The following is a 27,613-nucleotide window of genomic DNA, read 5'->3' on the forward strand; positions in this document are numbered from 1 at the left end:
TGGGTCATAATCTACAGGTATGGTAGCAGGGCACATAGGAGTACCTGGAGAAACTACCCACACAGATTCTCCTTTTTCTGGGAGAACATTAGTATAGTTACAGGGAATGGGAAGAACAGTTGAGATGCTTCTTGTTAAACAAAACACTCCAGAGGCTGGATAGGGAGACGTAAAAACTGGCCTTAGAGAAGAGTCAGAGGGGGAAGTAGCATTATAAAAGGACCACCAAGTATAATCCTGGCTCCAAGGGCCTGAACTCGAAAAATAGGGAGGTATAAGAGCTGGGAGTTGCACAGGGACAGGAACAGCTGGGACATCTGTAGTATAAGGAGAAAATCGGGAACACACAATACAAGGGGAAGTAATCTTTGCCTGGCTAATTAGTTCCTGGACAGAGTGTAACCAAAGGTTGGAGCGAGTTGGGGTTTTAGGAACAAGGAGGCAAGGAGTAGAAAACAACAAAAGCATCCAAACTACTAACATTTTCTTTCTTCTTAATCTAAAACAAATACAGCAAACTAATTAAGCAATAATATTTCAACAGTCTGTGCTAATCACAGATTACTCTCATATAGTGTTCTCAGTCTTTGAGTTCTTATACCAGTTGGGATAGACCCTCAACTGATAAGGATCAAGCTCTCAAATTCCAAGAAAGCCAGAATCAGGGCAAGAAAGAGTCTCAGTGTGAAGCCGAAGTTCAGCCGCTCCTGCAGTATGCAGTTGACCCTTCTTTTCAGCTAGTAGATTCTTTGGTTCGGGTCAAGCGCAACTTCAATGGCTCCGCTGGATCACTTTCTGCTCTCCACTGTCTAGGCTCCGTCTGATCCGTGCTGGGCTCAGTCTGGTCAGCAGACTTAATTCGAGACCAATGGACCCATGGAGTAATCCCTGCGACCTTCACAGCTGCAGGGGTAGAAAGCAAAACAGTAAAAGGTCCTTTCCACCGGGGCCCCAAAGGCTGGAGCTTCCAATCTTTCACCCAAACTCTATCCCCTGGCAGGAAGGAATGTACCTGAGCCTGGAAGGGGACAGGGTTTATTTCTCTCACATAAGACTGAAGCTCAGAAATTATCTTACCCAGGAGGGCTACCTGCTCCTGCACCTGGGCAGACCCTAAAATCCCTATGTCTCCCTTAATTCCCTGCAAAATGGCTGGGGGCTTCCCATACACAATTTCAAAGGGAGAGAGGGCTGTTCCTTTAGTTGGGGTGCATCGGAGGCGAAAGAGGGCTAGTGGCAATGCCTGTGGCCATTTCAATTGGGTTTCCTGACAAATCTTTGCTAGGCTATTTTTCAAGGTTCTGTTTGCCCGCTCAACCTGCCCTGAACTCTGGGGACGATAGGCACAATGCAATTTCCAGGTAATGCGCAATGCGCGGGACAGGGCCTGAAGTGTAGCTTCAACAAAGGCGGGACCATTATCTGAACCTATGGCAAGGGGCAGTCCATACCTGGGGATGACATCCCTAAGGAGAGCTCGAGCTACTTCTGTGGCTTTCTCAGTGACTGTAGGATATGCTTCCACCCACCCAGAAAAGGTACAGACCATGACCAAGAGGTATCGGAGCCTACCGCTCCTGGGCATTTCTGTGAAGTCTATAACTAAAGACTCAAAGGGTGTTAGTCCTCTAGACTGAACTCCTGGTGGAATACGGGGTCCCTGACGAGCATTATTCTGGGCACAGAGAGTACATCGGGCAGAGGCAGTGGCAACCAGACTATCCAATCCTTCCAGCACCACTACTCGATTGAGTAGACGGGCTAGTGCTGTTTTCCCTAAGTGTGATAGGTCATGAGCTTGAGACACTACAGGCCAAGCTAGGTGGCGTGGCACCAGAACTCTGGTATCAGGGAGATGTAACCAGCCATCAGGTCTCCTTACTGCACCTTCTTCTTGAGCCCATTTCTCTTCCGTTTGGGTATACATAGGTGTCCATTCTTGCAATCGGATTTGGAACAGGGGAGTCACAGTACTTGCTAGGGGTCCTCGAGCAGCTTCCTTGGCCACCCGATCAGCATGGCGATTCCCTCGGGCCACTGGAGTATCTATTCTTTGGTGTCCCCTGCAATGAATGACAGCTACCTTCTTAGGGGCCCACACAGCCTCTAGCAGCTGAAGTATTTCAGGTCCATACTTAACAGGTTGGCCTGCAGCATTTATGAGTCCCTTTTCCTTATACAAAGCTCCATGAGCATGTAGGGTTGTGAAGGCATACTTAGAATCAGTATAAATGTTGGTTACCAGTCCTGCTGCTAACTCCAGAGCTCGTATGAGGGCCACAAGTTCTGCTTTCTGGGCTGAAGTTCCTTGGGGCAGGGCTCTTGCTTCTATCACCTTGTCTTCTGTCACCACAGCATAGCCTGCCAGTCGCTTGGAGTTCTCCACATAACTGCTTCCATCTGTAAAATAAATTACATCTGGGTCCCTCCACGGCACATCTTTAAGATCTGGTCGACTGGAGTACACTTCATCCATAGTTTGGATACAGTCATGATCTGGTGGTCCCTCAGATGCTGGCAAAAGAGTAGCAGGATTGAATGTAGCCACTGTTTCCAGGTGTATCCGTGGATTCTCACACAAGCTGGCTTGGTACTTAACCATGCGGTTATTTGTAAACCAGTGGTTGCCCTTATACTCCATGAGGGTAAGAACTGCATGGGGGACTTTAACAACCAGTTCTTGCCCCAAGGTCAACTTATCAGCTTCCTGGACCAGTAAGGCTGTTGCTGCAATGGCCCTCATGCAGGCTGGCCATCCTTTAGCCACTCCATCCAGCTGTTTAGACAGGTATGCAACAGGCCTCTGCCAGGATCCCATCATCTGGGTCAGCACACCCAGAGCAACCCCCTGTCGCTCATGGACATACAGTGAGAAAGGTTTCTCCACATCAGGAAGGCCTAACGCAGGGGCTTGGAGTAGGGCTTTCTTTATGGCAATGAAGGATTGTTGAGCAGTAGGTCCCCATTCAAATGGTTCCTTTTCACCCCCCTTTGTGGCTTGGTAAAGGGGTTTCGCCATCAATGCAAAATTTGGAATCCAAATTCTGCAGAATCCAGCTGCTCCCAGGAATTCCCTAACTTCTCTTCTGGACTTGGGTTGGGGAATTGCAGCTACCGCTTGCTTCCTACTAGCATCCAGTCTCCGACTTCCCTGGGAAATACAAAAGCCCAGATACTTCACTTCTGACTGACAAAGTTGGGCCTTTGAGCGTGAGACCTTATAGCCTGCATCCAAGAGTAGCTCCAGCAATTCTCTAGTAGCCTCAAAACACTCTTCCTGGGTCACTGCTGCAATCAGGAGGTCATCTACATACTGGAGTAAAACTCGCCTGGAAGGCTCAGATTTAAAAGTCTTAAGATCTTGTCCTAGGGCAGTCCCAAAAATGGTGGGGGAATTCTTGAACCCCTGTGGCAGACGGGTCCATGTATACTGAAGCTTCCTTCCTGTTACTGGGTTTTCCCATTGAAAGGCAAAAAGCAATTGACTGGCTGGGGCCACCCGAATACAAAAGAAGGCATCTTTTAGGTCTAGTGTCGTGAAATGGGTAGCTCCAGAAGGTATCAATCCTAGCAGGACATATGGATTAGGCACTACAGGGTGTAATGAGATAGTGGATTTGTTGACCACTCGTAAGTCTTGGACTGGCCGGTAGTCCTCAGTCCCTGGCTTCTGAACTGGCAATAGTGGCGTATTCCATGGAGACTGGCAAGGACGAATAATTCCATGGGATAACAAACGATTCAGGTGTGCTTGAATCCCTTCCAGAGCCTTTCTGGGAATTGGGTATTGGCGAAGATGGATTGGCCGGGCATTTGGAAGTAAGTCTACATGGACAGGAGGAATATTTCGGGCCAACCCTGGGGGATTATCTTCTGCCCATACCCCTCTGACCTGAAAGCTATCTGCCAGGGGTAGGTCAACTTGGCCCTGCGACTGATGCAGCCGCCATTCTTCTTCAAGAGGGCAGCAGAAACTCAATATACCCTTAGGGCTGGATATCGGGGGCCGAAAGGAGACTGAAGTCTGGCCATCAGAGTCAAAGGAAATTTGGGCCCTAAGCTTGGACAGCAGGTCTCGGCCTAACAAAGGGATTGGACAGTCTGGCATATACAGGAATTCATGAGTGACTGTGTGTGAGCCTAATTGGCATCTACGGGTTGTCAGGAAGGGCCTCCGGTTCTGCACCCCCGTGGCACCCACCACTCGGACAGTTTTTCCAGACACAGGCGCTAATCGCTCCGTCACAACAGAATGTTCAGCTCCTGTATCAATCATGAATGGAATTGAGCGGCTCCCTATAGTTAACTTGACCATAGGTTCCTGGGAGCCCAGTTTGTAGGAACCCGGTCTGTCCTATTCGTCCCATTCTGCCATCTCGGCTATCCCGATGATGTCAGATTCAGGAGGCTCATATCTTCCCTCTCGAACTCGGCCTCGGCTTCCTCGATCTCCTGGTCCCCTTCTCAGTCCCTGGCGCCTCTGGGGGCATTCATCTTTCCAGTGCCCTCTTTCCTTACAGTAGGCACACTGGTCCCTCTCCAATCTTGGTCTGGGATTCTCCCCCCTTGGCCGGGATTGATTGAACGAATCTCGGGGCCTGGCTGGTGGTCCGGGATCCCACTTTGGCTTCCCATTAGCTAGAGGTCGACCTCGGTTAAGGGTGGAATTAGTAATGGCTGCCGCTAAAAGGTCGGCCTTCTTCTGCATCTTCCGGTCAGCCTCTCGGCGCACCTCCTGATCTCTATTAATGAAAACCTTGGTTGCGATCTCAATTAGCTGGGTGGTATTCATCCCTGCGAATCCCTCCTGACGCTGCAACTTCTTCCGGATATCTGGCATACTCTGGGCCACCAATGCGCTATTCACCATTCTCTGGTTTTCTTGGGCTTCAGGGTCAAATGGGGTGTATGTTCTGTAGGCTTCAATTAGTCGCTCTAGAAAGGCCCCAGGGGATTCAGTTGCCCCTTGGAGAATTTCAGAAACCTTTGCCAGATTAATGGGCCTCTTTATGCCTTTCCTCATACCTTCCAGCAAGTCCCGGCAATAGCCAGACAACAGTTCATAGTGCTGCCCATCATTTGGATCCCAATCTGGAGCTGCGCGAGGAAACCGAGCTCTAACCCACCCCTCTAGGTCCGGTGTCCTCTCGGGAGCACGTGCTCGCGTGATGGCCTCAGCATTTTGCAAAATCTTCCGCCTCTCCTCAGTTGTGAAGAGGGTCAGGAGAAGTTGTTGACAATCAGTCCAGGTTGGGTTATGGGTGGCCATAATGCTAGCCACTAGGTCCACCACTGCCTGAGGCTTTTCAGTATAAGAGGGGTAATGCGTCTTCCAATTCAGGAGATCGGTGGTTGTGAAGGGTACATACTGGTAGGCCTGTGCCTGTATAACCTGACCCTGATTATTAGGATCCGGTCGAGTGGTAGTTACCTGGCGGAGGGGCAGAACTCTCGAGGAGGTGGGAATGGAACCTGAGGTAGAGCTAGGAGCTACCCTCCTATCATGCTCAAAAGTAATTGCAGCGGGTCTAACCCATTCAGTGGAGGTATGTTGAACCCCTGAGGGATGGGGAGGGGTACTCATAGACTGAGAGGTGGTCACAGGTGAGTCAGTCCATTGAAAGGGATGCCGGGCCCCTGATGAGTGGGTAGGGGTATTAGAGGGAGAGGCTGGGCTGTCAGGAGTTGAGGAGTCAGGGAGTGGAACCCAAAACGGGTCTTCAGAGGTTAACAGGAGAGGATGTGGCACAGAAGGGTAGAGACTGGGTGAAAAGTCCAACCTAGGGTGTGGCAGGTTTGGCACAGGAGGGGAAGAACTATCCGGAGAAGCCTGTGCTGGAGAGGCTTGGGCTGGGCGGCGTGGATCTCTGGGGGTGGCACGGAACCCCAACAATGGGCCATAAGGTGGTGGCTCAAGGTCTGAGGGGTCATCAGAGAGTATGGGTTTCTCAGACAGGGTAGGGGCGGAAGCCACCGATTGGGTGGTAGGCTTCCTGGGGCTCTTTCCCTCTTCTAGTTTAGATTTTCTAATCTTTCTTTGAACTTGGCCTAACATGAATTTTACTGGGGATCCCATATAAGTTTTCAACCACGAGGGAGGGTCAGTCACAAGGCTGTCCCAGGAATCTATATAAGGGAGTTGTTCAGAATATTCTGGTTCTCCTACAACTATGCTGTAGACCTTCCGGATTACTTCAATATCTAAGCTGCCACTAGGGGGCCACCCCACTCCCATAGGTGGCCACTCAACTTCACACAAGGTTCTTAGAGTACTTGAGCTTAAAGTCTGTCCATAGTCATTAATTAAAAATCCTTTTTTGAAGTTCTTAAGCATACAATCTAGGGGAGTATCAATTTGTCTAGATGATGTCCCACCCATAATGCTTACAGTTACAACACACAAAAAGGGAGGGAATTTTTTTTGAAAGTGCAGTAAGGGGTCTGCACTCTCGAGACACTAGGTAGACAGACAGCAATCGCTTCCTTCCGTTGCTGACCAATTGAACTCGCGTTAATTGGAAATGCAGCTATAAGAAGTCCGCACTCAATAATCATTCACGCATCACACATTCCATACAGAAAATCCCACCCAACAATTTCAGATTTCTCAAATACAGATAAGCTCAAGCGTTTTCGCTTCTAGTCCCCGCGACTAGAAGGTACGAGGGCCTTCGCTGAGAGTTGATCAGGCTCTCCTTCCTCAATTTGTTTGAGGGGCTGATTTACAATTTTCTAGCTAGAATTACAATACAGAATACAGAATACATACCCGGCGAATGTTCTCCAGTCAGTTGGGTGCTGGGATTAATGCAGGATTCATCCCACCGCTGCCACCAAGAATTGTTGCAGGAATGGATGCATGAATTTGTGATACTTCAGGAGTCAGACAGCACACACCAGAATGAGAAAGTAATCTTCTTTATTTGCCAGCAAACAAAGCAGGACATCAGCATTAAGTCTCTTCTTCTCTTTGTGTCTTTCTCTCAGCTCTCTGTGTCTTTGTCTCAGCTGCTTCTCTTCTTATGCTGTCTTCTCCTTCTTCTGTCTGTTCCTTCTGTCCTTCTCTTTCTTCTGAGCTCCTTCTGACGTAAACTGCTTCTGCTCCTACTTAAATACTGTTCTAAGCCCCCTCCTAGCCTGGCCCCCCCCTTACTCTCCAATTGGTTAAGGAATAGATTGGTCACTTTGCCTCAACCAATCATTACTTTTGAAATATCAGTTACATAGGTTTGGTATTCCTCAAACTGACCTCTAACCTGGGGCCCCTTAAGCCAGACATTTGGTCTCCAGAACTCTTATATTTTCCTTATGATTAATGTCTCATCTATAGCTTAAACTGGGTTCCCTTAGAGACCAAGAGGCCCTAGTGAGATTGGTTATTCTCATATTCCTAGTCTGGTTCATACTAACTGCTAACTAAACTCTGGCATTCATTAAAGAGGTCAAAAGTCAGTCTTACTTAATAGCATACGGCTATGGTCTGTTATTACTTTCAGGAGGCCAGTCCTACACTTAGCTATAATTAATCAAGACTTTTCCTGACCTTTTTCACCTATCAGCTTATACATTGAACCAGCCAGAACTATGGCTAAGTCAAAACACATGTTGGCCTCTTCACTACAGTCTTTGCTTAGAAACATCAGACAAAGAATTGATACAGAATTTAAAAAGGTTTCCTACCTATTAACTACACAGAATACACAGAATCAGTATTTCTTATAAGACATATTCTAAATACTTATAATGGTCTATATATCTAAGCTATCTTCTTATAACAAAATCTACATATCAAGAACTTCTGAAATAGTATTTCAGCTTTAAACTACAATATGTCTAACAGTATACAAATGTTGAGCTAGCATTCATTATTCACAAGGGTGAAAGAAATTCCTTTCTCTGACCTTTTTAACCTTTGGCTCAGCCAAGCCAGACATTGAGATAATATGAACCATCTGGCATACCTTCACTTTAGTTGCAAAGTAAAAAGTTAGAATTCTAACTTCAAGCTTTTAATATCATTTCTCAGAGTTAACACTTTCTTTGCCCACTGCCTCAAAAGAAATCAGAAGGGCTAGTGGGAAGTCCATTAACTAGATTAAAACATTTTCAAAGTACTTAGAAATCAACAGACAATTAACAATTCAAGATTTGTTTAACTTTTCCCTTCCCTTGAGTAAATTCAGCTGAATTTTTATTATAACTGAACTATTTTTCTTTTACAGATAATACATACATAAGTACATAAGTAGTGCCATACTGGGACAGACCAAGGACCATCAAGCCCAGCATCCTGTTCCCAATCCAGGTCACAAATACTTGGCAAGATCCAAAAAAAGTACAAGACATTTTATTATGCTTATCCCAGAAATAAGCAATGGATTTTCCCCAAGTCCATTTTAATAATGGTCTATGAACTTTTCCTTTAGGAAGCCGTCCAAACCTTTTTTAAACCCCTCTAAGCTAACCGCCTTTACCACACTCTCTGGCAACAAATTCCTGAGTTTAATTACATGTTGAGTGAAGGAATATTTTCTCTGATTCATTTTAAATGTACTACTTTGTAGATTCATCACATGACCCCTAATTCTAGTATTTTTGGAAAGAGTAAACAGACGCTTCACGTCTACCCGTTCCACTCTACTCATTATTTTATAGACCTCTATCATATCTCCCCTCAGCCGTCTCATCTCCAAGCTGAAGAACCCTAGCTGCTTTAGCCTTTCCTCATAGGGAAGTCGTCCCATCCCCTTTATAATCTTTGTTGCCCTTCTCTGTACCTTTTCTAATTCCACTATATCTTTTTTTGAGATGCGGTGACCAGAATTGAACACAATATTCAAGGTGCGGTTGCACCACAGAGCGATAAAAAGGCATTATAACATCTTCATTTTTGTTTTCCATTCCTTTCCTAATAATACCTAACATTCTATTTGTTTTCTTAGCCGCCGCAGCACACTGAGCAAAATGTTTAAACGTATTATGAACGATGACACCTAGATCCTTTTCTTGGTCGGTGACTCCTAACGTGGAACCTTGCATTACGTAGCTATAATTCGGGTTCCTCTTTCCCACATGCATCACTTTGCACTTGCTCACATTAAACGTCATCTGCTATTTAGACGCCCACAGGCTTATTTTTGAAAGAGAAGGGCGCCCATCTTTTGACACAAATTGCAAGATGGGCGTCCTTCTCCCAGGGTTGCCCAAATTGGCATAATCAAAAGCCGATTTTGGGCGTCCTCAACTGCTTTCTGTTGTGGGGATGACCAAAGTTCACGGGGGCGTATCGGAAGCATAGCGAAGGCTTGACTCGGGCGTGCTTAACACATGGGCGTCCTCCAACACAAAGTTCCTCTTTGCCTTCCTTATCAGCGCTTTGGATTTGACTTGACATTCCTTATGCTATTTCCTATTATTTTCAGTCAGTTCCTTCTTCCATTTTCTGAGGATTTTCTCACTTTTTAGCCATGTCGGCTGTTGTTTGGTCTTCCATCTTCCTTTTTTAATATGCGGAATATATTTGGCCTGGGCTTCCAGAATGGTATTTTTGAACAGCATCCATGCCTGATGTAAATTTTTGACCCTTGCAGCCGCTCCTCTAAGTTTTATTTTCACTGTTCTTCTCATTTTATCATAGTCTCCTTTTTGAAAGCTAAACGCTAACATATTGGATTTGCTGTATATACTTACTCCAAAGCTAATATCAAATCTGATCATATTATGATCACTGTTATCAAGCGGCCCCAGCACCATTATCTTCTGCACCAGATCATGCGCTCCACTAAGGACTAGGTCTAGAATTTTTCCTTCTCTTGTCGGCTCCTGTACCAGCTGTTTCATAAAGTAGTCCTTGATTTCATCAAGGAATTTTACCTCCCTAGCATGTCCTGATGTTACATTTACCCAATCGATATCGGGGTAATTGAAATCACCCATTATTATTGTGTTGCTCAGTTTGTTATTTCTGCTAACATTTCTACATCCGTCTGTTCATCCTGGTCAGGCGGACGGTAGTACACTCCTATCACTATCCTTTTCCCCTTTACACATGGAATTTCAATCCATAGGAATTCCATGATATGTTTTGTTTCCTGCAGAATTTTCAATCTATTTAATTCAGGGCCCTCCTTAGCACACAATGCTACCCCTCCACCAATTTGATTCACCCTATCACTACGATATAATTTGTACCCCGGTATGACAGTGTCTCTCTCACTGGTTATCTTCCTTCCACAAGGTCTCAGAGATGCCTATTATATCTAATTTTTAATTTAGTGCAATATATTCTAACTCTCCCATCTTATTTCTTAGGCTTCTGGTATTCACATATAGACATTTCAAGCTATGTTTGTTGTTTCTATTTACATCATGCTTAGTACTTGACAGTATTCATTTGCAATCTTTTGTCTGATTTTTATTTTAAGAACACCTGATCTACTATGGTCTCTTTTGCAACCTCACTATTGGGATACCCTATCTTCCCTGTTTTGGTAATATCTTTGAAAGATACTTTATTCCAAACCATGTGCTTTTGAGCGACTGTCGGCCTTCCCCCAGTTTCTAGTTTATTTATTTGTTACATTTGTAGCCCATCTCTTCTCACTTATTAGTAGGCTCAAAGTGGCTTACATAGTTCCGTAGAGGTGCTCTATCTCCTTTTTAAATGCCAATGCCAGCAGCCTGGTCTCACCCTGGTTAAGGTGGAGACCATCCTTTCGGAATAGGCTCCCCCTTCCCCAGTATGTTGCCCAGTTCCCAAGAAATCTAAGCCCCTCCTCCCTGCACCATCGTCTCATCGACGCATTGAGACTCCAGAGCTCTGCCTGTCTCTTGGGCCCTGCGTGTGGAATGGGTAGCACTTCAAAAAAATGCTACTCTAGAGGTTCTGGATTTGAGCTTTCTACCTAAGAGCCTATATTTGCCTTTTAGAACCTCTCTCCCACATTTTCCTATGTCATTGGGACCCACATGTACCAAGACAGCAGGCTCCTCTCCAGCACTATCTAAGATCCTATCTAGGTGACTCGTGAGGTCCGCCACCTTCGCACCAGGCAGGCAAGTCACCAGGCGATCCTCACATCCACCAGTCACCCAGCTATCTATATGCCTATCTCATTTATGAATTTACATAAGACCATTTAACACAGTCTCTTCAACTTTGTATTAGGAAACTGTTAAGCAGGGAACTTCCCTTCAATAAATAACTCTTAAATAGATCTTTGTGTATTTGGATCTACCTTTAGGTAATAACAGCTACAAAGAAATGGGTCCTTTTCTGTTATTTCAGGTGAATAATAAACTTTCCCTGAACATGGAATTCTTTTCCCTCTGGTAAATATGAATCGAGAAATTTCAGGTAAGTATGACTGTTCAATCCTCTTTTACTCAGTCTCTTTTCCCCTCAAATGGAAGTTTTTAAAGTGTTCCTCTACTCAGTCCATCTGTGTAGAATATGTGGTGTGCATTTGTTGAAAAACGTATCTGACTTCTGCTCCTTTTTCTTCTTCGTTAGGTTCTTCTTCATTGGGGCCCTTCTTCTCCAGAAGTAGAAGTCTGCAATACCTGTAACTACCTTTAAATAAAATAAAGGACAAAAACTGCCTGCCTATCTCTGAGTTTATGCACTATTCTTGTATTAGTCCCTCTCTACATGTCCCACTCTAGGCTTTACTTTAATTTCCCTATCTGCTCTAAGGGCCTCTTTTATCCTGGTGCAGTAATGCCGACAAAGCCCATTCACTTTGAATTGAATGTTTTCTGTTGGCATTGCCAAGCAAGAACCACTAGCACAGCTTGATAAAAGAGACCCTAAGTGTCTTCTGGTTGAGATGGATGTCTTCTGAGTGACTGTACACCACAAGTAACTCTCATTCAATCAGCCACAAATACTGTAAGATATATATGTGTGTGTATTTATCCAGAGAGCTCTTAACTTATTTTCTTACTTTTTACCTTTCTACTTGATTCTGTTAATTAGTAAACACTTCAGGAAACTGCACTGAAGTTTGAAGTTCAGTCAGGGAAGACTGAGAAAATTTATTTTAAACAATCACTGGAAAACTTTTCACAAACTTTCTGAAATGAGGACAATTAATCCTTAGCATCCTTAAATTTCTCCTCCAACCTTTTTTTTTCTACAGAAACCTTTCAATTCACTTAAGTCACTGTATTATACTCTATCACAGGACAAGACTTGCAGGGTATAAAATTATCTTCAATCTTACACCTTTACGGATAATTTATTACTCTCTTTTTTTAACCAAATTAGGAGCTCGTTTGACTAAGCTGCGCTAATAATACCCATGCGACAAAGCCCAATCGGTTCCTATGGGCTTTGTCGCATTTGCCGTGCTGGGAATCACTAGCACGGCTTAGTAAAAGGGCACTTAAATATGTTACACAATTTCCAATTTCTATATCTGTCACGTTTGTGACCGTTTCCTTGTCTGTGCTCACCTCGCCCTCTGGTGGCCAGAACCGGTGGCTGCTATGAACTGTCACAAGTTCCAGACTTCAGCCCAGACCGGTCTGGATCTTTCAGGCCGCCAGACTTGCTTTTCTTGTTTGTGCCTGAACAACACCCGTAGCTGCCTTGTGATTCCTGCAGCTGAACTTCAGCAGCTGATGGGCTTTATTAGTCACCTGGAAACTTCTGTGTTTGCCTTTGCATTGTCTAAGGTCCCTGGTTTGTTGGTGCTTTGTTGCACTTCTGCCTAATCTGGTTTCTTGTTTGAGTTTCTTGTCCGGTTCTAGTTAGTCTGTGTGTAGTTTAGCTTAGGTTTATTGCTTATTTCCTAGTCTTGTTTCTGGTCTGTATTCCTGGTCTAGTTTCTGTTTGTCTGTGTCTCTTGCTTAGTGGCTGCTCTGCAGCTTTCAGTCCTGTCTCTTGTCTGTCAGTATTTGTACCCTGTTTCAGTGGCTGCTTGGCAGCTTTCAGTTCCTGTCCTTTAGCTTGTCCATTTTCCTGCCTTCTGTAGTATTGTCTGTATATGAGTCCCAGCCCAGTTCCTGCCTTGTAGCCCATGTATATTCCTTTCCCCTCTGACCCTCAGTCCCTGTTCAGCCTAGTTGGTATCCAGTTCCTGCCGTTTCCGGTATGTCTTGCCGGCCGCCTGCACCCAGGGGCTCAACTTCTGAGGAACGGCGGTCAAGTGCAGGTGAAGTCTAGCTGTTCCTGTCAGAGTTCTGCCTTGTCTCTGGTGTGGGGTGGTTTTGCCTGCCACTGCTGCTCCATGGCAGTGGCCCAAGGGCTCACAAACCTAGTTTCTGCCTTGAAAACCTGACAATATCTCACAGTACCTGTACTATTGCTGTAATAACTCTCACGCTTCACTTAAACTTCAGCCCAAATATCCTTTTCATCTCTTACAATATCACTTCCCTTCAAGTTCCTTAACATTCCTGCAATTTTCTGACCCAAAACACAAATATATTTTTCATAAAGACTAAAATGCAACTACACATTCTCACATTCACCCTCTCTCTTTCTCCAGCCTAGCTGTCTTCTCCTGGTGCTTTCCCCTTGCCTGTCCCATAAATAAACTCTGGTCCCATGTGACATTTATCAGCCAATCAAGTACCTTCCACTCTGCACAGCCCCCATTACTAGAATTTCTAAAGTTTAACATCCAAACCCCCTTTCTCTTGTTTTTCAACCTCACACATCACCTTACAGCCATGCTTCTAAGAGTTTGTGTGAAAATTTGGATTCTTTAGACCCCTAGAGACCCAGAACAGTTATCTAGCATTTTTCACCCCAATAAACATGAAACTGTACAAAAGAGGTTTCACAGCACCTCTTAACCACACTGCCCAGGTTCTAGAAACATATGTCAGTACCAGTCTCTTTAGGCACTATCAGACATACACAGATTTTCGTATCATTCTTGAATTTCTAGTGGGCTTTTCCTGACTTCCCCTCAGCTCCCATTGGGGCCGTCTACTAAAGCATGCACAATTGCGCAATCGTGGCATGACTGCGACACCTCAAGCTCCCTTTCTTTAGGATTCACACTGCCCCTCTAGCTGCTTATTTTATACATCTTTTTTTTGCTCCAGAGCCCCCAAATACTTTTAAATAAGCCTCTCCAGCTCTTGGTCGACATCTTTGGGCGTCACTCAGGAATACATCCTGCTGCCCCAAACTGCCAGCACCTGCGGCAGGACGCGCGCACCCTCAGGAGCACTCCTTCTACTGCAGCCTCCCCCTTAAAAGTATATAAACAATGAAAGAAAATTTAACCTCTGGTTACATTCTGAAGGAGTGTTACTAGTGGCAGCATACTCCCCTGAAGATTTAAACTCTGACTTTGCTGCCAAAAAATTGTCTTTGGAACTTCTTCCACCACTGACCATACCTGTCAGGGGAGAACCCCATTTCTGCAGCTGGCACCCAATGAAAGAGAGAGAGAATCACTTTGTCTATACTCAAATGGTTACACCCTCATAGCACTTGCAAGCACAAAGATTCAGAGGCTGGGGCTTTATGGACTTGTCATGTGCATTAATAAAGCAAATGTTTTCAACTAGAAATTTTTGGAACTCATCCTTGGATTATCCTGACTCTAAGAGGCATATTTTCAAAGCACTTAGCCTCCCAAAGTTCCATAGAAACCTATGGAACTTAGCCTCCCAAAGTGCTTTGAAAATATGCCTCTAAGTCATCCTCCCTGTTTTCTTTTACATTGACTATGTTGTGAGGACTTTTCTTCTTGTTTTGTCTACATTTCCAAAGGCTAACATATTCCAATTAATAAATTCTAAATAAAATACTTTTTTCTACTTTTGTTGTTTGAGTATTTCATTATTCTATTTGCTTTAGTCCCAGGGTCTCTTTCCTGCTTTTCTGTTTTTTCCTGTCTTTGAAGTGTCTTCTGTCTATTTGACATTTCCTCTCTCTCCATGACAACAATTCATCTTCTTCCATGTTCAGAATCTGCCCTCTTGGTGTCCTTATCCTCTTCTATGTTTGGCATTTCCCCTCTGTGTGCCTACCTTTAACTGTCCTGCATTTCCCCCATATCCCTTTCCCCGTGATCAACAATTTGCCCCTTGTCCCTATCCCCCCCCCCCCATGTCCAGCATTGCCCCTGTGTCTCGATCCCCTCTCTGACCAGCGTTGCCCTTCTGTGTCCATGTCACTATGCTCCCTCCATACCCAGCATCTCTTCTCTGTGACTCTACTCTTTCTCCTACATCCCCTACTCTGGGGCCAATATCTCTCCTCAATTTCCCCTACCCCTTCACAGTGCAGTATTTCTCCCTCCCGCATCCAGGTCTCTCCCTGTTTTCCATCCAGCATATTTTCCTCTCCCCTAGTCCAGTTTTCTCTCTCCCCTCTCCTCTGACTCCACTCTCCCTCCTAAGTTCAGCACCTCTTCGGTTTGTCTATCCCCCTACTCTGGGGCCAGTGTCTGTCCCTCCCTTTTCCATACCATCCAGCGTCTTTCCTTGTCTCTGCTCCTAGTCCAGCCTTTTTTCATGCCCTTTCCCCACCCCAGCCATCAGAGTAACACTTGCATATCTCTCTCTCCCCCCCTCAGATAAGTGTCCATTCCATCCAACATCCTTCCCTGTCTCTTCTCCTAGTCCAGCCTTTTTTCCTACCCCTTCCCCACCTTGGTCCATCAGGGCATTACTTGCATATCTATCCCTCTCCCTCCCTCCCCCCTCCCAGATGTGTCCATTACATCCAGCATCTTTCTCTGTCTTTTCTCTTGCCCCCTACCGTTCCAGTTTCTCCCTACGCCCACTCTTTCCTTCAAAAAGCAGTCCCACACTTGCCTTGGATGTCCAGAGAGCCTACCTCGAGGACTCAGTCAGCTTTCTTCCTATGACGCATCCTGCGGCCGCCCTCGCGGAAGCAGGAAGTTGTGTCAGAGGAGGTGGGACGTATCTTGGCGGGGGGGGGGGGGGTAAGGCCGAGTCCCCGAGGCAGGTGACAGGGCTGCTGCGATCTCTATAGTGCCGACCAATACGGGGGGGGGGGGGGGGGGGAAATAGAGTGGTGCAGAAATCCGAAGATGACAGGTTCCGCAGGTTACAGCACTAATGGATTCTTGCTTTGTCTTTCCAGTTGTGCTGCATGGTACCGTGGGGAGGCTTCTATACCGGGCGCCTATGTAAAGAACTCACAATTAGCCAACCCCATCTAATGCAGTCTACAATTAAAACTGCTGCGCCTTGTTATAATCAACTAGTTGAAATACAACAGCCAGTTCTGTGAAAGCATAGGTTTCGGTTCTGTGGGTGCCTAGTAACCCTTTCACTGGGTCCAAGACGGGATCATTTGTATCGAGTTTAGTACCTCGCCCTCAAATATTTTAAAGGCTGATTCTTATGTGTGAAAGTGACCTCAACAGACTGTAAAGAAAAACGTCAATTAATTTTCTTCAAGTTCGAATAACATGCAATTATACTATGCATACATCACACCGCCCCGTGCACTGTCAAAGTACCACTGCTGCAGTTGCCTGTCACCTCATTAAGAGAGTACTCTCGAGTCGAGAGACTAGACCGACCGTGTGGCACACAACATACCTAGACTATACCAATGCGCTTATAGGGGAGCAACCGACCCCTAGTTCGACTCAGTCTCCAGCAATCTGAACCACATTGGGATTCTGAACGTATTTTAAATTTTATACGACTTATGTTTAAAAACTGTAGATGGTTATGTATTCAAATAAATAGCGTGAAAAAAAAAAGATAACTGGGAGTCCGAACCGATCCCTATCTATGAAATTCTGTGCTTCCGGGCTCTACCATTCTCTCACACCCTAAGAGCGAGGGGGGATTTTCCATTGACTCAACCGGGGTGTATATTTCTATGAGTTTGAAACCGGATGTGTCTGTCCTGTGTCTTCTTGGAAAAATATATTCCATCCCCTTGGCGTTAGACTTCTTGGTTTATGCCAAGGTCCAGCCCCCATCCCCCCGCGAAGATGGCGGAAGATAGCCAATAGCGCGGAAGTTGTGTTTGTGTGTGCAGTTCCGACGCTGATACTGTGGTGGTGTGAGACGGGCGCTCGCGCTAGGCGGAGAAGACAGCAGAAGAGAACGTGCAGTATTTGCACGAGCTTGGCGGGCGCGAGACAACCCCGGCGCGCTGTGGAGGGGGAGGAGGCGGCGGCTGCTTCTCCTCGGGAGCCGCCGCCGTCGTTTCTGTTGCTACTGGGAGATGCATTTCTCTATTCCGGAGACCGAGTCCCGCAACGGGGAGAACGGCGCCGCCTATGTGGTGAGTAAGACAGCCCCCCCCCCCGGCAGACATGTCTCTGCGAAGTTTAGTTCTTGCGAAGTAAAACCAATGTTATATTCGCACACCATCCGTTGAAAACAGTGGAGGGTATTTTTATTAGTGAATTCGCAGCAATTCCTGTAGTGGGGAGCCATCCCAGCCCCCCCTTCCCCTTCCCTGTTTCTCTCTTAGTGACCGGAGCTGGGAGATAGGTTGACCTCATATTTGCACAGCACCAGGGACAAATAAGTGCCATGCCCTTGGAGAAGTCAAATGTCTCTCCCGTTGTGTGTACTTAAGAGTTGGGGTGGTTAGTGGGGGCTCTGCCTTCCCTTTCTCTGGCAGCGCTCTCTTTATTTAGCGTCACGTTTTAATGGAACATATCGGTTGATAACAGAAGCCTAATAAAAATAAATGATTTAAAAGTTATGTGAACGGTCTTTGTAAAACGTAGTATACATAAGTATGAAAGCAACACCAATAGAAGATCGGAATAGACCAATAGTCCCGTTTGAATTCTAACACCTCTATTGAGTGAGAGGTCAGGGGCTGGGGTGGATTTAGATCTGAGATTTAATTATTCGCCAGCGCTTCCTTCAGCTGGGTACTGGATTTACAGGCTCCATCCTTCAGCTTTAGAATGGGGGCATGTGTTCTCCCTCTTCCTCGATAGCGCTACATCCGATCTCTTGCCAAATCTGTCACACTTTGTATGTATAGAACGTAGTGTTTGTTTTCCTTTCTGCTTGTGGAGGAGGTGACACATGCTCTTGGCTTTCCCTTAAGTCCCCCTCCGGGTTACTTTGGCAGATCACTTCCGGTATTTGCTTTGCCAGGTAAAAGCTGTGCTAGATAGATTCACGTGCCCGAATAGATCACGAATGTAACTAGTCTAAAGAGATCTTGTATTGATCAAACGCGAGGGTGTGAAGGTAAGAGATGAAGCTTGCGTCCCTATATCTAATTACGAAGTCTTCATTCCAATGATTTGCCATTGGATGTACTATTTGAAGGAGCACTCCTATTTTATTGTAAGTTTCTCCCCTATTCTAAGACCCCCTCCCCAATGTTACAGTGTTGCGGTTTTTTTAATGTATCTTGATTAAGACATTTTATGAGAAACTGGCCATCATTTTGATAACGGATCTCCCACATTTTCCTTTTCTGTAGAATAATCTAACATAGTTCTTAGGATTACTCTGCAGAGCTCTGAGGATCCTTTCACAGTTTCCCTGTAGTTTGTCTGTTCTGTAAACCACTACAGCTTATCAGTGCTGCAGGGCTAGTGTTTGGTTTGATTAACTTGGTTCAGGAAGCTGTGCTAAAATACTTGTTTAAACCCATGTGCTTTGTTATAGAAGCCAATTAAAACTGCTTTTTTTCAGTTTCTGCCAAAACGTGCCTGTTTGCAGCAGAAACCAAAAATTAAAAATTTGGTTGTGTGACTTTAAACCCAGTGAGGCCCACTGAGGATTATCAGAGTTTGCAGTAAACAGCCCTCTGTTAAACCTACAGGAAAAAAAAGATCTAGGTGCCATTGTAGAAAATATGCTGAAATCTTCTGCCCAGTGAGTAGTGGCCAAAAAAGCAAACTGGATGCTAGGAATTATTAGGAAAGGAATGCAAAATATGACCAAGAATATTATAATGCCTCTGTATTACTCCATGGTGTAACCTCACTTTGAGTATTGCATTCATTTCTGTTCGTTGTATCTCAAAAAAGATATAGCAGAATTAGAAAAGGTTGGAAGAGCCACCAAAATGATAAAAGGGATGGGACTTGCCCCAGGATTGGTAGTATGGAATGTTGCTACTAATTAGGTTTCTGCTAGGTACTTGTGACCTGGATTAGCCACTCCTTGGCTTCTTTGGTTTTCCTCAAATGTGCTTTAAGGGCAAAAAGCTGCCCTCTTACCACTACCTTCATACCCTCCCATAAGCTCGCTGGGCTGATATCACCGACATCATTAAACTCTAAATATTCTTTTATATATTGTTCAATCTTCCCCACATTCTCTGGGTCATTTAGCAGTGCCTCATCTAGTCGCCAATATCTTTGTCTACTACTACTACTATTTAACATTTCTAGAGCGCTACAAAGTGTACGCAGCGCTGTACAAACACAGAAGAAAGACAGTCCCTGCTCAAAGAGCTTACAATCTAATAGACAAAAAGTAAAGCATTTAAATTTAAAATATTTAAGCAGTCAAGCACAAGAGAACAGTCACAGAAGGACAGAAGATGTTGAAGGGTGGTCAGTGTGATTAGGTGTAACTCTGGTTGGAGTAGTGGGAGAAGGTGATAGGAGATATACTATAGGATGTCATTCTGAGGCCAGGCTAAGTCTAAAGCAGGAGAAGGTATTCTCTGCAGCCTATCTGTGAGATGGAAAATGCTCTCTGAAGCTGCTGCTATAAGTTGTTAGTTTTCTCTCCCTGAAAGAGATCCAAGCCACACCCACGAAGTTCAAACTGTCAGTGGGGAGGGTGAGGGGAGGAAATGGCAGTGCTTGATGAAAAAGAGAGCTCAGTTTGATAGGAGATATACTATAGGATGTCATTCTGAGGCCAGGCTAAGTCTAAAGCAGGAGAAGGTATTCTCTGCAGCCTATCTGTGAGATGGAAAATGCTCTCTGAAGCTGCTGCTATAAGTTGTTAGTTTTCTCTCCCTGAAAGAGATCCAAGCCACACCCACGAAGTTCAAACTGTCAGTGGGGAGGGTGAGGGGAGGAAATGGCAGTGCTTGATGAAAAAGAGAGCTCAGTTTGATAGGAGATATACTATAGGATATCTTTGTCCCCCTACTACTCTCCCTGTTTGTAACCTTAGGAGGACTGGGGCATCATCGGACCACGTACGTATTCCTATCTGTGTCTGTTGCATGGCTTTAGCCACTACCCCAGCCACATATCTATCCTAGAGTAGGTGTTGTGTGTTACTGGTAGAATGTGAAATCTTTATCCTGCATATGTGTTGCTCTCCATAGGTCTATCAAACCCCATCTTTTCATAAAGCTGCCCATAACCTCTCTGTCTTTCCTGGCATATGTCGCTTGTCCCAAGGAGTTGTCCACCAGAGGATCTATTGTCAGATTAAAATCCCCTCCCATCAGCAGCTGCCCCTGGACATGCTGTTGCAGTTTTTGCTCAATTCCCTCCAAGAACTCACCCTGTCTTTCATTAGGTGCATATAGTGTAACAAATGTATACAGTGTATTATACAGTGAGGCCACCACCAACAGAAACGTGTCTTCCCTATCCGTTATTGTTTTGATAATTTCCCAGGGGAGCGTGTCCATAAATGCCATAAGCACACCCCCTTTTTTATGATTTTGACTACTTACAGAGTGTATTATTATGGGATACCTCCTATGGACCAGCAATTTCTTATAACAATGCTTTAAATGTGTTTCCTGCAGCATAAGTACATCACATTTCATTCTTAACACTTCAGCAAACATTCGTTTGCGCTTTATTGGGGAATTAAGGCCCTTAACATTCCAAGTTACACAATTAAACATTCACTATTTTGGCCTCCCCTATACGCTATCTTGATCAGCAACCACCAGATACTTAGATAATAACCCCACCCCATCCCCCTTTCCCTCCCCCCCTTGCCAAAAAAGACATGGCCCACATCTCTCTTGAGGCATGTCTATTGCTGAGAGGAGTCACGTCTCCCTTTTGTCCCTCAGCTTATTCCAAAATTCCACCCCCGTGGATTGGCTTGCTCACCATTTGTCCATTAAGCCGCTCAGTCTGCTATCACGATGTCCTGTCACTCCTTTCATTTTCCTTTTGACGAGCTGAGTTGCTTTCCAGACATCTGTCTCCTTAGGCGACCTCGTCCTTGCGATACTCTTTGCCACCTGGGTTTCTTATCGCGTGCTGCTTCTCCTTGTGCGCTGGGTCGAGAGTCAGTCGTTGCCTCCCTTTGCTTCATATATTCTTGTGCTTCCTCGAGTGATATCACTTTCCTCTGTTTCCCTTCACAAAAAAAGGTTAACGCAAAAGGGTATTGCCACTTATAAGGCACTCCTTCCTCTCGAAGTTGTGCTGTTAGCGGACGCAGCTCTCCCCGACGTTTTAGGGTTATGGCCGATATATCTTGATACAGCTCAATTGGGTAGCTTTCCCAGTGCATGGGGCTCTCTAATCGCGCCTTCTTCATCACTGCTTCTTTTATTTTAAAGTCCGTGAAACAAGCCACTATATCTTTTGGCTGGTTTGGTCTCCTGGCGCCCAATGCACGGTGCGCACGCTCAAGGCGAATGCTTGCTTTATCATAGGGCTGGTCTTCAGAGGATAGAACTTGCGCTGCTATAGACTGCACTACTTCCTCACAGTCATTGAATTCTGGCAGTTCGGGCACCCCCCGTATTCGAATGTTAGAGCGCCTGCTCCGGTTCTCCAAATCCTCAATTTTATCCATGAGGTATTGAGCTTCTGATTTTCGCTCCCCGAGCTGTTGTTCAACTGCCTTATTCACTTCTATTTGCTCTTCCTGGCCATTTTCGATCTCCATTACTCGGCTGCCCAGTTCTGATATTTCCCCTCTTAGCTCAGTACTCAATTGGGCAAAGTCTTTGCGCATTTCCTTCAGCTCCGTTTTTATTTCTTGGAACCACGTGCACAATTTTTCCCACACTTCAGGCTCTGCCGCCGCTCTGTCGATCGATAGCTCGCCTCGTGGAGATTCCAGACATCGCTCTGCCATCGTCGACGCATGGGCGCCATCTTCTTCCGCCCCTATTCCATCCGCTTTAGCTTTTTGCTGGTAGGAAAAGGCAGCTAAATCCGGCGTTTTGATTTTTGATTGCGACATCGCTCTGCTCGGTGCGCTTTCCACTACCGAACGCAGCGGTTTCTGCTTGTCCCACGGGGGTTGGACCGCTATAAAGTCGCTATTTCAAAGCTGATAGACGGGAGCTCCGTTTTCACCGCTCCATTTGCTAGTGTGACGTCACTTCCTCTCCTGCTGAATACCTTCTTGTTCTAGAAATGTTTGTATGGTATGTGAAGTAAACTCACCACCGTTGTCAGTCTGTAGAATCTTTGGTTTTTTATCAAATTTATTGCTTACCAAGGCTACAAACTTCTTTAACATATCAGCAACTTGATTCTTTTCTTTTAATAGATAGGCCATACAGTATCTAGAGAAATCATCCACAAATATTAATGCATATTTGTTATTCCCTAGTGATGGAATATTAAATGGTCCACATAAGTCACTATGTATCAAGTCCAGTATTTTACTACTTCTTTTTCCTTTATATGATGGAACTGAGGGTCTTACCCCCTTTTGAGTAATACAATCTATGCATTTTTCCATCTTACCATTACTGGCACTTATTTTTATGCCTGTTGCAAGTTGCTTACTTTGCAGCTCCAAGATCACCTTTGGATCTCTGTGTCCCATTCGACGATGCCAGGTCTCAAGATTACATTCTGTATTCTTCTTTGTTTTTATAAGATGTGATGATTCACCTGTAATGTTTAACTTATAGACATTGTTATTCATATAACCTTCAGCATAAATTTCATTACCATCAGAAATTGTACATTTACTATTTTCAAAATGAATTGAAAAACCTTTCTTGTCTAATGCTGATACACTGAGCATATTACAAACTGCTCGTGGAACATATAAGACATCTTTTACAAGAGTTTTTTTTTACTCCATCTGATACTATGCATTTTAAATGTCCATTTCCTTTTCCTTTGATCATTGTTGAGCCAGCATTTGCTGTGTGAAGACTACCATCTTCTGGTCTCATATCTGTGAAAAATTCTTTATTATTGGTTATATGTTTTGTGCTGCCAGAATCTAATATCCAACTATTTTTATCTGAAGTGTTCTTCATTATATTAAAAGATTTTTCTGTCATTATACAGCTCTTATTCTTACTGTTGTCATGATCATAATTTTTTCTTTGACCATGCTTATTCTCCATTGGCTTAAATGAGCTAGAAGGGGTGTGGTTTTTCTTGTTACAGTATTTTGATACATATCCCTCTTTACCACATGAATAGCAAATCAGCTTGTTTCTGGGCAGGCTTTTTTCATTATAGCTCCGCCTGTTACTATGCATTGCTGAGAAAAATGTTTCATTCTGGTTAATCTCTCTTGGTGAACAGATCTCCTGTTATAATACATTCTTGTCTAAGCTTAGAGAGAGCCTGTTCAAAAGATTGTCCCTCAATTGCTTCATTCACTGTCCTGAATACTTCAAAACTTTTAGACAGAGATGTAAACATAAAAGCTCTCTTTAAAGCATCGCAGATAGGTATACCCGATAATTCTAGCTTCTTAAATAATGACATTAAATGTGTTATATGATCATTACATTTTTTCTTGTCATTCAACTTCAATTGAATTATTTCTGATAACCATATAGGCTGTTGTTTTGTATATAAAGTACCATACATGGTTTTCAATTTTTGCAATATTTCTTTTGAGGTGTCTGTTCCATCAATCAATATTGCCTGTTTCTCTGTCAGAGCTTCATATAGCATACTTTTGACATAACAGTCTGCAGTATTCCATTCTTCAAAATTGTCAGCATTTCTTACTTGATCCAAACATATATTTAGCTTCTTTGCTTCAATAATACATTTAAATCTCATCTCCTACTGAATATAGTTATATTCATTCAGTTGGGGCACTTTGAGAGAACATAGTAATGGTGCAGCTGCCATCTTGTCTTTTGTGTGGAGAGATAAAAAAAAATTTCTTAATGTTTTCTTTTTTTTTTTATTTTAGTGGTCTGGGCCCATAACCCAATATGATGGGGAGAAATGAAAAATAGACTTTTACTTCAGCAGATTTAGCCCATACGCAGCAGAGCTTTAGAAGTGTTAACTCCCATTTTTTTTGTTCTCTCTCTCTCTCTCACAGACTCTTGAATAAAAGATTCAATTACTCTCTCTTCTTTAACTTCCAAACAAAATGATGTTTACTTACAGTTTCTTCAGATAACTATTTACATCATACTTGCAGTAGACATGGTAAAACTACTGAATACAAAAATTCTGTCAGTTGGTTATCATACAGCTTGAAGAGAGATTGCTAACACCATCTTATGCTGACACAGACTGACTCACTCTCAGAGCAACTAGAGTGACTCAGACACACCCACAAGACATTACACTATATCCAATGACATCATATCTCATAGAATTGTTGACAGTTAATGCATGCAGCACTTGTCTTTCACATATTCCTACAATTTTTACCCCACTTTTACAAAAAAAGACCTTCCGGAAACTATTTTTAATTATTTTCATTAGAAAGAGCATGTTTCAAACCCCTTAAAAAAGTAGCTGAAAGTACAATAACACCATGACCAAAACATATATATGAAATAAATATATAATCTAGAACATATATGTAACTTTCTCTACATACATATATGTATGAATGAAAACTATATCTCTCAATAGACTCTAAAAATACCAAATAGATAATAATTAATAGTTCTGTACATATAAAAAATAATAATGTTAAAAAATAATAATACAAAGAGAAGCCACTAAATACATAAATATATCAAACAGATTAAAACTAAAAATTGGTCATTTAAAAAAAACGCTAAATTGGAAACATATGACATAAATATGTCATTTAAAATATAAAAATAATGACATACATAAGAATAAAATATGACATATTACTAAAAATAATAAACATCACATCTCTCAAATGCATGTAAATACTATCTGAAACCTAAGACATAAATATACTTATAAAAATACTTATTCTATACATATAGTAGTAATAATAATAAAAACAGAAACAAAAGATAGGACACCTACCTACTCAACGATGCTTACTATAACTGTCGTATAATGAATGTTTATTCCAGTAAATAATACTGAAATAAAACTATATAAAAATGAATATTCGTTGTCAGCAGCAGATGAATCCATTAACTGATGAGTTGTATCCGCCTATCAGCAGGTGGAGATAAAGAACACTGAAAAACCATAGTGCCACTTGGACGGCTAGCCCCGACTGCCTTCAGTATTTCTCTATCTCCTAGCAGGTGTGGACGTAGCTTGATCAGCTCCTGGATTTCAGACTGCCTGGGGTGGCTCCTGTGCTTTGCCAGTTGAGCGGGGGTGTTGTGGCTGGTGGTGCCCACTTTAAAGGCATATAGGTTCGCTCTTTCCCTGCCTTACCCATTCCCCCGCCTCCCGGAGTCCCTCTGTTGCTGCCTGCCTCCAGCTTTCCTCACAGCATTAAAAAAAGAGCGCGCTTTTACTGCGAGGCTGTTCTGAGGCTTTTTCCAGTGATTCTGGTTCTGTGCAGCTTGACTGGAGCTCGTTGACTCGGTCCTCTGAGGTGAGAGTGGTGCCCAGCTCCTCCAGGGAGGTCCTGCGGATGCCGTTCCGATCGGGATAAGTTTTGGTGCGAAACTGCCATTTTATTGCTATATTCCCGTCCGGTCGGACGATGGCTGCTGAAGGAGTTAAGCGCTGCTCCCGTTGTGGTAAACGCAGATCAGCAGCGGGGCTGTGTAAAATGTGCTCCTTAGACGCTCACGCTAGTATGAGCATGGCGAGTGATGTTTCTTCCCGCTCGATGGCACTGGCAGCGGGTGCCATTTTGGAAGCGCCGCATGTCTCGACCCTCGCGGTTGCAGAGGAGTCTGAGAGCAGGGGGACGCCTCGTTTAGAGGCTGCCAGAGGAGCTCCTACATCCGTTTCTCCTAATTTGGAGGCGGAGGGTCAGAGTGAGTTTTTCTCACCTGATTTTGTGCTTTTAATGCATAAGGCTTTCATGCTGAAAAGAGCTCTGCCGCAGGTGTCTGACACTGCGTTGCATCCTGGCTTCCCTCCAGGTGTTGATGCCCCGGGGATGATTTCAGAGGTTATTTCCTCCCCCGAGTGTTGGAAAAACGCTAAACATAGACGGGTAAATTCCCGTCTGAAAGTGGCTATTGAGAGGGCGCAATTGAGAGACAAGGGCTACTCTAACAAGGTCATCTCCACTCTCTTGCAGGCCTGCAAGTGGTCCACCTCCGCAGCTTATGCTTGGATCTTGCGCAAATTTGAGGCATGGGGTGTTTCAAAGGCGATCACTCCCACGCGGGCTACAGTCTCGACAGTGCTGGACTTTTTTGCAGGAGGGCTTACAAAAAGGCCTTGCTTACAATTCCCTGTGGGTGCAAGTGGCAGCATTAATATGCTATCAAGGGAAAGTCGCTGGCTTGTCCCTTGCTGCTCATCCGGACATTGCCAGATTTCTCAGAGGGGTGCTTCGGCTCCGTCCTCCCGTGCGGGCTCCCTGTCCGGCCTGGAACCTGGGGTTAGTTTTAAAGGCCCTTCAGTGTTCACCCTTTGAGCCGCTTAGGCGAGCTTCGGAGAAAGATGTGACCTTAAAAACGGTCTTTTTGATGGCCATGATGTCGGCTAGACGCGTGTCTGACCTGCAGGTGCTGTCCTGTCGGGATCCTTTTCTGCAATTCTCGGAGTCCGGAGTAATGGTACGTACAGTGCCTTCCTTCCTGCCTAAGGTGGTTTCAGTGTTTCACTTGAACCAGCCCATTTTTCTTCCTTCCTTTTCTAGGGAAGAGTTCCCGGACTCCTTTGGGCAGTTACATCTTCTGGATGTCCGCAGGCCACTGTTGCAGTATCTATAGATGTCAAATGACTTCAGGACTTCTGATCACCTTTTTGTCTTGTCAGGTCCTCAGTGTGGAGGCCCGGCGTCTAAGGCCACTATAGCCCGTTGGCTCAAGGAAGTCATTTTTGCTGCGTATCTGCTTTCAGGTTGGTGTCCGCCTGAAGCGTTTAAGGCGCATTCCATGAGAACCATTTCTTCCTCGTGGGCTGAAACGGGTGCACTCTCTCTTCAAGAGATCTGTAGTGTGGCTGCTTGGGCTTCTCAGCTCTCTTTTGCTCGTCATTACAGGCTGGATGTTGCAGCGAAGCAGGACGCTGTTTTTGGAGCTCAAGTATTGGCTCGTGGTGTGGCCTGTTCCCACCCTATTTAGGGAGTGCTTTTGTACATCCCATCAGTCAATGGATTCATCTGCTGCTGATGACAAGGAAGGGAAAATTAGGTTCTTACCTTGGTAATTTTCTTTCCTTTAGTCACAGCAGATGAATCCATGATCCCTCCCTGTCTGACTTTATTTTTTATTCAGATCTTTCATGCAGATATAAATCTCATTGGGAGAAGTTGGAAAACAGTTATCAGAATTTCTACATGATGTTCTACTACAGGAGGTTGAGCTCATCCCTCTTTTGATGCTCCTGTTCTGGGGCGATTGTTAGTTGTGAGAAAAGTTTATGTTGTTATACCTTTATGGTTCACTCTGCTTTGGAAATCTCAAATACTGAAGGCAGTTGGGGCTAGCTGTCCAAGAGGC

The 27,613-nt window shown here is 44.4% G+C and overlaps 1 protein-coding gene across 2 annotated transcripts in view; it reads left to right on the forward strand.

Moving 5' to 3' along the window:
- The first annotated feature begins 16,914 nt into the window (after positions 1–16,914).
- SNX17 (sorting nexin 17) overlaps positions 16,915–27,613 on the forward strand; it is a 167,498-nt gene continuing 156,799 nt past the window's right edge. Inside the window, exon 1 of one of the 2 annotated variants that reach the window (XM_030198587.1) lies at positions 16,915–17,239. In XM_030198587.1, coding sequence (XP_030054447.1) covers positions 17,180–17,239 — 60 coding nt within the window. In that variant the 5' untranslated portion in view covers positions 16,915–17,179. The remainder of the gene's footprint in view (positions 17,240–27,613) is intronic. The other variant, XM_030198586.1, reaches the window with a different exon arrangement.

Source organism: Microcaecilia unicolor, chromosome 3 (genome assembly GCF_901765095.1).
Source record: "Microcaecilia unicolor chromosome 3, aMicUni1.1, whole genome shotgun sequence".
Classification (NCBI taxonomy): Eukaryota; Metazoa; Chordata; class Amphibia; order Gymnophiona; family Siphonopidae; genus Microcaecilia; species Microcaecilia unicolor.